The sequence below is a fragment of the Ciconia boyciana genome, chromosome 9 (genome assembly GCF_034638445.1).
Source record: "Ciconia boyciana chromosome 9, ASM3463844v1, whole genome shotgun sequence".
Taxonomy (NCBI): Eukaryota; Metazoa; Chordata; class Aves; order Ciconiiformes; family Ciconiidae; genus Ciconia; species Ciconia boyciana.
In genome coordinates this window covers 19,329,866-19,344,707 of record NC_132942.1, presented here as the reverse complement: position 1 = coordinate 19,344,707, position 14,842 = coordinate 19,329,866, and the positions used below count along the sequence as shown (strand labels likewise).

Below are 14,842 nucleotides of genomic sequence, written 5' to 3'. Positions count from 1 at the left end.
TTACAAAGCTGGCCCAGATACACTGATAAGGCTTTGGAGAACCCAGCTGTTGTCTCCTACCCAGGTAAGTCTCCTTGTCCTACAAAGGAAGGCTCCCAATGAACCACCTGGAGCTCCTGTAACACAACACGTGCTCTCTCCTGTAAGGCCGGAGCTATTATAAAGGGCCCAGACCGCATGCATGGGCCATAGCGAGCACCTTCACTCTTTGATGCTGTCAGAGTTTTTTTAGCCAACTTTCCTGACTAAACACACACATGCTTCAAGAAAACCCCTATTTTAAAGCTGTAATGTAAACAACCCCAAATTATTACTATCCCCTAAAGGCTACTGCTGGCAGGCATCAGTGATAAAGCTCTGCCAGAGCAGTCTGGCATCTAGCAACAATTTGTTTGTTGTCCTGCAAAAATACAGAGAGCCTTGCCATATGGTATTAGCAACTTTCTGGTAACATTAAGAAATATATTGGCGTGGAAAGCAGTTATCACACCAGAAAAAATCTTAAGTCTCAGAAGCAGGTCTATACTGTAAGTGCTATCAGCACAGCGCTGATGGTCTGGGTGGGGGAGAGGTGATGGTGGCCCGCAGAGACATGCCACCTCCAGCCCCTGGCGCAGATGACGTGCCCCTGGCACAGCCACACTTTGGCTGGCAGAGCTTTTCTTCAGGAGCTGGATCATGCTCAAGGGCACAAGCTCAGCACTGCTCGTCTGTGCTTTGTGAGCACCGGGAGGGCTTCAGCACTACAGACACAGCATGAGCAAAGCTGTTCCCAGAAAGCACCCAAGTTACCTGTCATCAAGCTGAAGCAATGCTTCAGCCATCCCAACCAGCCGGGGGGGTCCTACTTTTTAAGCAGCAGCTTTTTCCCACTGTTCACATTAAACATAGAGAAAGGAGAAATAAAACTAAACTAATTAAAATACTTTTTCAAAAGTAATGCATATATACCATAATGATTTTCTGAGTGTGTGTATACCAAGTCGCTGAGGGTTTTTCAAAGAAAACCCAAGGAGAGATGGTGCAAGTCAGCATGCAGATTTGGTGGGAAAACACATATTTTATAGTATTGCACGCTCTCAGGCTTGAATTCTTAGAAGGAGCTGAACTGATTTAATGAGCAGGGACTTCTTGGGATACAACTTTACTGCTCTCGCTTTCTGTAGAGCTGGCAGGGATAATACCTGTGATAGACCCCATTCTGTCTATTGCTTTTCTAACTCTGCCCCTATTTCTGGAGTTTCCTCCGTATCCACATCCTATCTCAGAAGACAGACTTGTCCCCATTTACAGTGGTGCGGGAGTTTCCTGCAGACTTGCAGTGTAAAGATTACAGCCACGTTATGCGGAGTAGCATCACACAGGAGCACAGCACACACCTGACAGTCTCCACTCTGTCCTGACTCCACCTGCACTCTGAGTCCCACCCCACCCTGAGGAGATGGCTCCAGCACCCACCACCTGCTTCTCCTTCCTGGAAGAGCTCTAGGAGTGACTTAACGCACAGAGAGATGGAGCTGTTCTCAAAATGAAACCAACAGAGAACAATAGAGAGAACCAACAGGAAACAATATTGCTGCTGGATCTGGAAAAGATGTAATCCACCTAATGCCATGGAAGATTAGCGGGATTAGTGGGATTGCTTGGAGCATCTTCTGAAGAAATTTCTGGATCAAATCAAAGACATGCTTAGCTCTTTGCCCATTCTTCTAAAATCTTCTGTATTCTTTCCAGTCATTACTTCCCTGCCCTGCATCTATATCTTGCTCTGAAAACTGATGTCTCCCTTGCCACGGGCTGCAATAAGCAGCCTCTCCCCCTACTCGGCAGCTTCGCAGAAAGCCAAGGTCCATTCTCCTCTGCCCTTGGTCAGTTCAGAAAAACAGGCCTATTCTCTCCTCTCACTTTAGAGTTGGGAGTGCAAAACACTCCCATTACAGATACCTGCTATAACTTGAGCACTAGTGCCGACCAGACTGCATGGTCCCACGGGTGGCTGCTAGAGAACCATGAGAAATTCCCTGGCAACAGTGCCTAGGGATTAGGAGATGCTCTGATTGCCACATACCAGCCACTAGCCTTAGCAGTGCCTAAAGGAAGGGGCAGGGCTTTGGTCATCTTGTAATGGGGCCGACAGTTCCAGTTTAAGCTTTGCAGAGATCGCTGATCTCTTGCAAATGCCCTCCTGACAAAGGGACTGGGCCAGGGTAGGGAAAGGAAATCTCTGCAGCGTCCTGCAATTCTAGATAGCACAAGTTTGTTGTAAGGACAGGCGCAGCAAGAATGCTTAGAGGTGGCCAACCTAATTAACAGCCACCTGCTCACACCCTGGGCTGCTCTTCCTTGCTCCCAAGACTTAAAAGACTTATCTTTGACAACCTTTTACAAACATGAGGTCCCCACTTAACTGACATCCTTATCTCAATGCATGAGATAAGAGAAGCTGGAGCAGAGAGAAAAACCACAGAAAGACTCCCCAAGAGAACCACAGTTACAAACTCAAAGCTCCTCCAAAGAGACCATTAGCTCCTCTTCTCCCCCTAACACTGAATTATTGCAAATATTCAGAGTTCTTGTGTTCTAGGTGACCAGCCACATTGTGCCTTGTCACAAGTGGAGAAGTCACATTGGGCCTCTCCTTGGAAGGAGAGCTGAACCTTTCAGAGTCCTCTTCTCCCCTGTGTTTGTAAGAAGCTGTCCTGGTTTCAGCTGAGATAGAGTTAATTTTCTTTATAGTGGCTGGTATGGGGCTATGTTTTGGATTTGTGCTGACAACAGTGTTGATAATACAGAGATGTTTTAGTTGTTGCTGCACTAGTCAAGGACTTTTCAGCTTCCCATGCTCTGCCAGGCGCAGAAGCTGGGAGGGGACACAGCCAGGATAGTTGATCCCAACTGACCAAAGGGCTATTCCATACCACATGACGTCATGCTCAGTATATAAAGCTGGGGAAGAAGGAAGGGGGGTGTTTGGAGTGATGGCGTTTGTCTTCCCAAGTAACCATTATGCATGATGGAGCCCTGCTTTCCTGGACATGGCTGAACAGCTGCCTGCCCATGGGAAGGAGTGAATGAATTCCTTGCTTTGCTTTGCTTGAGTGTGTGGCTTTTGCTTTACCTATTAAACTGTCTTTATCTCAACCCACGAGTTTTCTTACTTTTGCTCTTCCGATTCTCTCCCCCATCCCACCAGGGGGGAGTGAGCGAGCGGCTGTGTGGTGCTTAGCTGCTGGCTGGGGTTAAACCACGACAGAAGCCTGAGATAAACAAACAGTAATAATAATAAAATAAGACAAAAAAGTTTTTAAGAAAAGCACCTAGTGTTCCTGTTCTGAGTTTTCCTATTTTAATCTCTCTCCTTGTAATATAACTCCACCAGTGGTCCATAGAAAACTTCAGCGGTCCATAGAAAACTTTAGCAAAATCAGAAAACTCAGGACCTACAATTTCTACGTGTGTATACATAGTGGCAAAAACCCACATGCAAAAAAACATACAGTCCGAAGGAAAAAATCAAATGAAATCTTTCTTGGCCTTCTTCAACATAACACCAGGAATCAATGATGAAACACAATCCAATTTGTTTTCCCCCGGTGCTGGTCGCCTTTAACAGAAAAGTCACTCCCTGTACAACACCTGCCCTGTCTCCAGTTTTCATAAGCAGCATGTAGAGTGTCAGTGACCTCAGCAGTTGCATGCTGTGACAATAAATAAAGTTAGAAGCCTGCCCAAAACACCTCCGAGCCCTTTGGCCAACGTTGGCCATGAACACACATGGGGTAACAACCAAGTGAGGAGGAAAACACAATGTTTGGAGCTCCTGAGAAAGCTCCATCAGATGGCTTCCACTCAGAAAAGCTGGCGTAGGTGTGATTTCTGATAAATAAATAAAAAGACACAAAGGCTGCTCTTCTCAGCCCTGTGGGTTAGTCTGTTGACCTGCAACACAACCGGCTCCGAGGTGGGAGCAAGCATTCGACACCAGTTCCAGCTGAGAACAACAACCTGCTCTCCGGTCTGTAATACTCTTTGCAGGTGATTATGAGAAACAAAAAGGACTAAATTCAAAGCAGGTTTTCAACTGGGGAGGATCCAAAACTGCTGACTGAGGAGAACAAAGCCAGATGGCATATGCTGGTATTGTTAGGGAATATGCAGTGTAAGGCAATAGGAAATGAGCAGAGAAAAAGACCCAGTTTGGTCCCATGGCTCCTCTCTTGCCAAATGATCATACCAGGGTAACCGTGAAACAATCAGTTTATTGGTTTCATTCCCCTCCACCCCCAGACTGAACTTAAATATTTGTATAAGCCCAGGCGTAACTTTTATCTAATGTTTTCCTTGGGGTTTACTAGCTGTTTAGAGCATTCAAGTTAAAAAGCATTCCCTCAAACTCTTGCCGCAAAAAGAGCTGAAGCTATGATACTCATTAAAACCACACTCTTTGGTATCAAGAAGACATGCTATTATTTTCTTTTTTTTGCTCATGAGAAGCTGTTAATATGGGCAACACGTCTGGAACATTTTCCTTCCAAATGCCATGCTCCATACCCCCTCCTGTTCATGTCGGCTGGTTTATGAACTTGTCAGCAGTCTGGGGTGGGAAGACTCATATTTACAATAATAGATATTTTTTTTTTTAACAAACCATTTGCCATCTTAATGTTATAAAAAGCACATCAAGAAAAAAACAAAAGCTTTATGCTGCATGAAAGGTGACAAGCTAAAGAACTGTCCTTCCTTGGTGCCCAAGGGGCCAAATCAAGGGATGAATCTTGCCAAAATATACTACACGTTTTGAAAAACAGCCTCTGACTTTGCTCCAGGACGCTCCTGGACACTCAGTGCAGACCAGGAAGGGATGTGAGTTGCACTGTGTACCCCTGCTGATCGACCCTAGGGTAAGGTCGATTAAAGAAAAAGGTAAGATTTCATGCTCATTTTACCCCATCTAATTTGGATGCTTCTAAGGTCTTCGTTACTGTGGTATCAGCACCTCATAAACATTAACAAAATTATCCTTATAACATTTCAGGGAAAAATGCTATTATCACATTTAAAGGATGGAAAATTAAGGCACAAAAAAAAAAAAAGGCCAGGTTTGTGTTCCGTGCAATATTCAAAAGCATCCATATGTATCCTGAGAGGTCTAAGTCCAGTTAAAAAACACATTTCCTTGTCCAAGATCAAACAACAGTGTCTCATTCAGAGCAGTAATTGCACTGCAGAAGTGCAGGAAACAGAGAGAACCAGCTGCTTTGGTTCAATCCTTCCAGAGCACCAATTTCCAAGTCCCCACCAATTTCGAGCAGCGTCCTGGATGCTGCCTGCTTCTCCAATGCAGCTCTGCAGTGGGTCAGGCAGGCTGCCACGGCTAGTGGCTGCATGTCAAAGATCTGGGCTTAGTCTCGACAGAAGCATCTGCGCTGCTCACGAGGAAAACAAAAGTGGCAGGAGGGATCCTCCGGGGAAGACACTTGTCCCGCAAGTGTCACTCTTGGGACCACAAAAGTAAATAATGTTTCATCAGAGCAATGTGGTTTCTGGTTTCTGTTTGGGAGCGTGGCTTTCGCTGTGTTCACTCAAAACAAATATCAGCTTCCCTTTTTCACAGCTACAAAGATGCCAGATTTTAATTCCTGGTGGTGCAAAGAGCAGGCAGTGGAGGAGGGGGCCCTTGAGGGCTGAGATATTTTATTTTATATTTATTTTTTGGTGATATTTTAGCTTTGAGCAAGCTCCTGCCTGGTTAGCCAGCTTCTAGGTTCGCCAACAATACAGAAGAACTGCCTAAGTTCCAAATCAAGTTAATACATTAAAAATATTACTTCAGCAAAGAAGCTAAGCTAGATGGGTGAACACACTGTAATTTGTTACATGCTTCCATTGTGCGGGGGTCCAAAGTAATAAGATATTCCTGTAACGCTAGAACCATGAGGCCCAGCCCCAGTACGATGTTCGGATTCCAGTATTAGCTCTGCCACACCATCCCCTGGCTCACCACTGAGAAGAGCCTTATGTTGCCTACCTCCCCAGCACTAACCTCCCCAGCACAGTGCTCCACTTGCCCTTTTATTTTGAATTTCACTCCAAAGAAAGATCAAGCAACGAAGTTATTGTGGAGGTGGCCACAACACTGGGATGCCGAGATGACACCTCATGTCAATTCAATGCAACTGCGAAGCGCAAACCCATCCGCATCCAAAGCATCATCAGAAAATCCCAGGGCTGGCTGCAGAGCTTGGTTTTATGGACGCGGGGGACGGCTCGGAAGGGCACGGGCTGCCTTGCAAACCCCACATCCTTCTGTCCTGCTTTTCATTTGGGGCTGACAGGCGAAGCTCGAATACATCATTACAGCCTTGAGGAGGCTGCTAAAGGTAACACTCATGTTACAAATGAATTAATAAGAAACACTTACCTTCCCCACTAGCTTGCCTTTCCTGTTCATGCAAAGGTAGAAGTCTGTCTCCTTCCCTTTGATCCGGACTTGACTGCCAAAAGTGTCTGTTTCCACTAGAAGCTGGGCTTGTAAAGGAAGAAGAAAAAAAGCATTTACCAATGTGGTCCCATTAAGTCAGAGCATGCAGAGCTCATCAGCGCATTGTCCCATTACCTTGACCTGAACCACACCACATTGGGGTGCTCTGCAAGGGAACTGCCCATGGGCTGAGCTCCAAGCTTGGTCACAGGTGCAGATCTGACGTGTCTCCACTGACTCCTATGCGGATGCTCTGGATTTAATGCCAGTTCAGCACAGAACATACCCGTGCATGCTCTATCAGTCCACACCAACCCCACCACCCCATCAGCAATATAAAGCTCCATGCTAAAGCTCTCCTTTACGCTGCAGGAGGGTTCTTGGAGGGTAAGAACATGGATTTTATTCTCATGAAGATAAAAGATCAACATGACAAGAATGAAAATCCTTTCCCCACAGCCAGCAGCCCTCAAACATTTCACAGGAGTGATCCAGCCACACACTTGTGGTGCAAAACATCGCAGTGATCTCCTGAAGATCACCGCAACAGCTAGCAGGGGAGAAATTCGGCACTGCTTGTTCTGTCTGATGAACACTCGCCCTGCAGACATCCTCTATGTGTCCAGTTATGTTCCCAGGAGGTCACTAATTGCTTTCTGGCAGTCCAGGTCCGTGACTCCTGCTCTAGATGGGAGAAATATGGCCAATCTCATAGTGCCTTACACATTTATTGAGGCCAGAGCTGGTTTGCAGCATTGCCAGGAGCCATGGTAGAGGACAGATTTCTGCTGCATCTTCATAAACCACCTGCCCTGACATAACTGTATTTGCAGAAGTGGCCGAGCTGCCACCCAGATGTGTAGCATGCCATCAGTATCTCGAAAATCTAGACACGTCCAAATTCAGCGTTTTATTCCATCTCTGATCTAAACACAAATTCCAGTCATGCTCGAGGTTCGGATTCCAGGAATTTCCCTGGAGAGGCAGGAACACGCAGACTGGACATTTTGGTTCAGATCCATCTCCCATATGCAGGGGGGGAAAGGAGACATGGTCGAAACACAATGCAAGAATGTGTAAGTGTCAGCAAGTGCAAATCCATGGTCCTGCTCTGGAAATACTCACGCCTGTAAGACCCGAGCCTTACCGTAGAAACACGGCTTTTGCCAAACTCTGGAGAATGTTTGATCTGTGCTGCAAAAAGTCACATTCTTTTTGGCATTCATTTTTCAAACTTTAAAACCCTCTAAGAGCAAATATGTTCACTGTAAGGATTTACCATGGGGATAGAAATAGGAGTTTGTTTCATTTAAACACATTAATATTTTTCCCAATTGTAAAGTCAGCTTTTGGCTTCTGCAGCAGTGCAAATATCACAAACCTTTAACTCACAAGGGCCCTAAATGAAGTTTTCCCTTTGCAGCTCAGTCACATGCGCAAGTTCAGGGTTTTTCAGTTACCAGCTGCTTACATTTATTTAGATGTATTTGTTAAACCTTTATCACAGGGGATATTTAAAGAATAACTTCTTCCTGACAGCAAGTGGGATAATGCCTGTATTATAGCAGAATATTTCTTGCAATCATGCATAAATATGGATATTTATCTAAGTCTTTCAGAAAGGCACCATGTTTTTGGGTATCTGTGATGGAGAGCAGCTTGCCAGCAACAGCCGGGTGCTGCAGGCTTTCTCTCCACACCTGCCAAGGTGGTATCAAACCAGTGACCACTTAAGTGAGAAAGGGCCACATGAACCAGAAATATCCTATTGTAGTAAGGATATGAAGATGAGCAAAGCCAGGATGGGGGAAGATGGCACAGGGTCAAAGATGGGTCTTCAAGGGGAAGATGAGCAACATGGTGTATAACTTGGTGAACACCCACTGCTTCACAAAGTTCAGGGAGGCTGCTCAGATGCAACACAGCATTAATAGACAAGGGAATAGCCAAAGGTATTATCTTTAAAGAGGTGACTATGAAAGATCTTCCCCTCAAATGAGCAAGGGCATTAGAGAGGACTAATGGTCAACCTCAAATGGGGACAGCAGCAGCCCGCACACGAGGAAAGGTTATGGAGCCAGCACAAGATGTCCCAAAGATTTGTCCCAAGGACCACGGCCAACACCCAGAGCACCAAGGAGTCGCCCACAGATCTACAGTGTCGCACCCACTCAGGCACACAAACGGACCCGGGGCCACCCACCGAAGGGGTCAAGCGAGGGCTCCATAGCTTGCCCACAAGCAAGAACAAGATACACCAAGTTCCCATCTGAGCTGAAAGGCATTCCCTGTCCATTCCAGTCTCAGCACTGCAACTAAAGCTGTTAAGAATAACGCTGAATATCAGATATGGGGTTTGGCCAGCCAAAGTAGGAGCTAACGTTGATAAAGCATTCCAACGCGAGAGTCTTGATCCGCAGTCTCACCAGACAGTCGGCAACCCACACCTCTCCGACGCAGGTCCCCCCTGGCAGCCCATGCTCAGATGGACAAACATGGGGCACACTGGCTCGCATTCCCCACCCTATTACTCTGCAGGCAGTATGAGTAATATCCAAGCTGATTTTAATTTGAAAAATATCACCTTAAAAAGATGCCGGTTCCCTGCTGTGAAAATTAAAACCATCTGGATGGAGTGATTTCAAATAATTAATCTAGGTCTCCTTTGACACCGCTACTAATTAAAATATGATACCTTCCTCCCCCTTTTTAAATAAAGAATTTAAATAAAGTTTAAAGATCTAATAAAATAATATCATAATTTAGAACTAAATGGAAGTCACCTTTCCTGCAGGCTGCAAAGGTTAGGCAGGCGCTGAGATCCCTCCCAGGCTAGTGCCATAGCACGGACGGAGCAGCAGCGGATGGACAAGCACCCAGTGTGACACCCACACCAGTAAATACCCTGGCATACGTGCCCCAGAGCCCCAGGTGCCCCTGCACCCAATGTCTAGGAGTGGGGAGCAGAGGGAAGGAGGTTCAGCAGATGTTGCCTGCTTCCCACTGTGACCCTAGCTGCTGAAGTACAGGCTAAGGCCACCCATAGGTACCCACTTTTGAAAAATCTGAGTCTTAAGATGCTGGAAACACATTCTTATTTCTAGGGACCCTTGACCTCCTTTCCTACGAGACATCAGTGCAGCTTTAGGGCTGCGTTCATAACCCAGTTGGCTTCCAGCCTAAGGTACCCCTTACAGCTGATTCTCCTTTTTACAGGCAGCATCTAAATAGGGGAGGATTTGCCCCTCTCTCCCTAAATTCTCTCAGGAGCCCAGACAGGGACCTTGGACAACTCATCTAGTCAGCTACAATCAGCTGGGATGAATCCCAGCCCTGAACGCTGCAACAAGTTTCTGCGGGATGGAGGCTGGCCCAGCAGAAGGGGCTGCTGAGGTCTCCCACCCCACTCACACATGGCAGGAGAAGAGCTCAATCACCACCAACAGGATTTAAATTAACGTAAACTGGACTTGGCTTGCTGTCTTGTTTCTATGATAAAGATGCTAGGGCCACAACGAAAGTGCCAGGGAAAATCCAAGAGAATTTCCATTGAGAGCTCAGGTAAAATAAGAGCAGTGTCCCCATGGCAGTCTGCTGCTCAGGACACCTGCCTTCCAGCTCCATTAGTCCCTGGATACACCGTAGAGAGATTACAATCTTTATTTTCAAAAGCCCTGCAGTCTAGCCTTCAGATCAGGTATTATTGTTTAAATTCTTTGACAGCTAGATATTCTGATGTATTTTCGGGGGGGGGGGGGGCGAAAGAGCTAAAGAGAAAAGATGTCTTTAGAGGGTGAGATCTTTGCTACATGCTTTTGCCTTATTGGCCCATTTAACCTAAACCTTCCTGAAAACTCCCACTGGAAGAGATTGGAATTCCTCACATGTCTAGGTGAAAAGGATTACATATATATGTTGAAAAGCTATCTTCCAGCTAAGAAAACATGAAGTCAGGGAGATATGTGAAGGTGGCAGAAAATATGCCAAATTATCTTTCAAATATTTCCTGGGAGTGGGAGGATGGGAGCCAGAAAAGCACAGGGAAAAAAAGGAGAAAGAGGGCACCTGAGAAGTGTGAGGTTTACATGTACCTACCACAAAAGCCTAAGTGCCAGCCAGTTTCAAGTAAATAAAGAGATAAAGGGGAAAACACAATGAAGGTGCAGAAGGACTGGATATTTCAAGTCTATCCTCCATTGCCTTTTTTTTTTTTTTTTCAGGTATAAATCCTGCAGAAGGAAGTGCAGAGAAAAAGAAACTACAGCCGCTTATGCTGCCCATGGGCATCTTGAAGCAGGCCAGCTAAAACAGATTTCCTGGGGAAAAGGCTCTCAGAGGGGACAAAGATTTTGTTGCTTTTGTGGTACTTTTTTTTGTCATGCAATTACAAAGTCAGGGAAACTATTCTCGGCACTTGAAACCATTTCCAGTTAATGAAGAGGAAGGATGTACAGATATGCCGAGGCTGGGACCACAGCATCTGTGATGCAGAGTGGCTTTCCAGTTTAGTAGCTCTGATACTATGAACCGAGACAAAGTGCATTTCCATAGTTCACAGCATATATCACATCTGATGGGAGAGTAAAATTTACTCTCTGGTAAGACTGAATCTTCCAGCAAGAACCCCAGCATGGCCACGGGTGCTTAAAACAGTTGAAACCTGTTCAAACACGGCCTGCCCCCTACCAAAACCATGTGAATCCCTTACATGACCACAACATAGGAGAGAATGACCCTGTCTCCACTTCACATTCATGATGTAATGACGAGGGAATAATGCCAAAATTAGGTAAAGTCTGGAGGGTCTAATAAAGCCCACAGGCTATGAACAAGTGAGGGAATCTAGGCTGCATCCTCAAGTTTTGTTTGCACACTTGTATATTCCTCCAAACTGTATCATTTTAAATAGTTATAACCCATACAACCCAACTCCCTTCTCAATTATTCAGGTCCAAATCAGGAGTAACCACCAAAATCAATAAGGCTGGTGCTCAGGAGGGCAGAGCTCTGACCCACATACCACTGCAATTAGCTCATTGAGTCTGTCTTAAGCGAGCATAGGATATGTATGTCAAATTATTAAAAACGATGGTTGTAGGGAGGAGGAGTAAGAGCAGCTCCAAGATCCAGGCTCCAGGTATTTTCTTTTTAAGCCATCACTTTGCATGAGCAAGGGAACTACCTGGTGTTAGAGCAGGGGGACTGCACAGGGAGCAGCACGCCCAGCCTTAACCCAGGCTTTTAAAAATGCCATCTCTCTAAATGAGGTTTTCTTTCAAACCTCATTTAAATATCATATCCTTTACTCGGTTAGCTGATGAGATGCAGTTAGGGAAAAAGACATGATTTGGAGCGCATAAGCCCCTCAGAGCATCAACACTTCAATAAACGCCAAGTGCCAAGTCCCCCACGGCACTTCTCCATGCCCGATTTTGGGGCGGGAAAGGGAGCAGGACAGAGGGCTCTGTGTGAACAAAGGAAAGACTGCAGAGACAACCTGCCATCCACGTAACAGCCTTAGTAGCTCTCAGGAACTAGACAGGTTAAATATTTGCATGGGAGACATCAGAAGAAAATCTATAGTGTCGCAAAGACCTCAAAGGCACTTACACTGCAGCAACCTGATCCTGCAAATACTTTCACACAAAGGACTTCACACACATCGGAAGTCCCTCGAGTGCTGATAAAGACCCCTACATGGCTTCAGGGTCCCGCCTCTGGCACTGGCTGCATGGCTGGACACACTGGGAGCACCGCTTCAGACATGGAGGTGTTGAGCTTTCCCCCTCCCCAGCCCTCCGCAGGGCTGTCTCCTCACCCTGCAACCGCCCCGAGGGCCTGATGTGATGGAGAAAAGTGCAGGATCACAGCACTTTTAACAGAGAAACAAGGGCTAAATTTCCTCTTTCTAGCCCACTCTGGGACACCTTCCTCTGGGTTTCACCTCTGCACTAGCTAATAGGAGCTTCAGTCTCCGGGAGATGCTTTCAGGCACTCTCATTTGCAGACAACAACCTAACACCAAGAAGGCGTCCTGTCCCATTTCCAGGATGCTGAGCTATCCCCTCAGCACTCACTGGGCACGTCTACATGACACAAGGCCAAGACATGCGGAAATATCCATGCTGGTGCCAACCACGACAGCCTGAGTACCCAGCCCAAGGCAGATGTGCGAGCATGACACACTGCCGCAGGCACTTAACCCCGTGGGGTGCACAGACTGAGATATTCAGGTACTAAAATATCACTCGCATACTAGTGAAACCTCCACTATTAAAGCCTGTCACACCATTACAGTGGTCTCACCTGTAGGGACACCCACCCAAAAAATCCCACTACCAGTTCAGTGGTGGCTAACAAAACATACCCAGGGAACAATGCTGAGCTGCTGGTGTTCCCTGAGCATCTCAGGGACCATGTCGGGGAGAGTCTGCCTCCCCACCCTGTAGGAGATGTGTTGCTTATGCCAGAATGGCAATATCGAGGAAAAAAGAATATTCTGAAACAAAGCACTTTTTTCAGGATTGCCCACTGTGGCTTCTGAAGGATGACAAAGCTCCCAGATGTGGTCCCTATAAAATAATTCCATTCAGCACATCCTGGGAGAAGCTTAAATGAAAATTTGCTAATTTGAGGTCTTTAATCAGTCCACGCACACGAAATTTGTTTGATAATTTAGCTGATGTAAGACCAGAATAAATATAAAGGCAGGTCTTACATATTTTACCCAACTTAAATAAAAAGTTAATAAATCACAGAACCTGTGATTCTGTCAAGAGCAAAAAATAAAAAATATCTGAGGACAATATTAAAATTGTAAGTACCATGTTACTGGCCCAAGCCTGCACTACCCAGAGTCTGGTCATCACTTACCCACATAAAAATGAATGTAAAATACTGTCATTCTGACACAGAGCCATTTGCACCCATTTGGAGATCTAAGAAAACAGGATTAAGCAGTGGGGAATCAGACTTGGCCTCTTGCAGATGTTTTATACATAATTCGCCATAAGAGACACTAAAAATATTTTGGCAGTTGCTTCAATGATGGTGAATAAGCTTATTTAGACAAGATTCAGTAAAACTGGAGGCAATAGGTTGTGCGCTTTAAAAACGCCTGGGCAGGGAGCGGCAGCGAACAAATTCTGCACTGAACTTTGCCACCTGCACACTCGCAATGACTAAGAAGTAGGCCTGGAAAGAGAAACGTTAAAAATGTTAGCACAGAAATTCCTCTATCTCACCAGGGTGTCTTGCTGCCTCCAAACACAGCTCAAGTGGACAGTATTGCTACAGAGGCAGGAAAACTGCTTGACAAGTTGCCAGGCTCTGAGTCTGGAATTAGTGAAGGATGAGCCTCAAAAAAGTTCAGCAGCTCTGTAATGCTTGAAAAAGCACCTAAAATGAAAAATAAAGGGCCAAACCCTGATGTCTTTGATCATTCTCATTTGAATAAACTCCTACTGACACAGTCAAGCCCAACAGACAAGGACCTCAGAACCTGGCCCGGAGTGCCTCACTGAAACGCATCCAAAGAACTGGAGTCTCTTGGGTCTGGAAATAGTGTGAACCTTTCCCATCCTGCAGAGGTTAGAATTACCACAAGAACAAACCCTGCTGAAGTTATTTTGACTCTCTTGTTCCCAGTTTCAGCTGAACCCCCCAAAAATACTGATGTACACAAAAATAACAATAAGCGGAGAATGACAGCTATGGGAACCCCATGTACTCTTGCTTCTCCAAAGCTGCTTTATTTGTGGCCAGAAGCACAAGACAGACCACATTTACTCTGAAGCACTCACCCACCTCTCTTGGGCAGCCTGGTGGTTGGCTGCTCATCCTCAGCAATGAAGTAGGTGTGATGTTAGCACCACCATATCCTCTTACCAAGGAGTCCCAAACACATAAATCTCTCCCGTATGCCAACACCTTGATGGTTACACATACCCCAGAAGTTAATCCATCCAGGCTCCACTGTTGTATTTGTGAGTGCTCCAAAATGGGGCTAATCAGGAGAAACATGTAGAGTATTTGCAGTGTTGGTTGAATTATCAGCCATGCCCGATATAAAAAGATGCTATGTTCTACCATGCAGGTTTTATTATTCTGTGCCCTCCAGTAAAAGTTGAAATTATGACAATTAATTTTATGGATAGGAATATAAGCATGCTCATGCATTTTCTGAAAGGGGCTCATTGTAACTTTCCCTTCTTCCAGCAAGTAAAAAATATGCTGAAAATAAAGTTGCAGGATGCTCCAGTATTTTCAATGGGATTCTTGTGGCTCTGGAACCCAGAGGAGCGGAGGCAGCAGCACAACCTACCAGAAAAAATGTTCTGGCACATGGGGAAAATTCCTCTA

General features: G+C 45.7%; 1 protein-coding gene across 2 annotated transcripts in view; it reads right to left on the bottom strand.

Moving 5' to 3' along the window:
* FGF18 (fibroblast growth factor 18) overlaps nt 1-14,842 on the bottom strand; it is a 76,647-nt gene that overhangs the window by 14,521 nt on the left and 47,284 nt on the right. For both annotated transcript variants that reach the window (XM_072872563.1, XM_072872564.1), the window contains exon 4: nt 6,422-6,528. In XM_072872563.1, the coding sequence (XP_072728664.1) occupies nt 6,422-6,528 (107 nt within the window). The remainder of the gene's footprint in view (nt 1-6,421; nt 6,529-14,842) is intronic.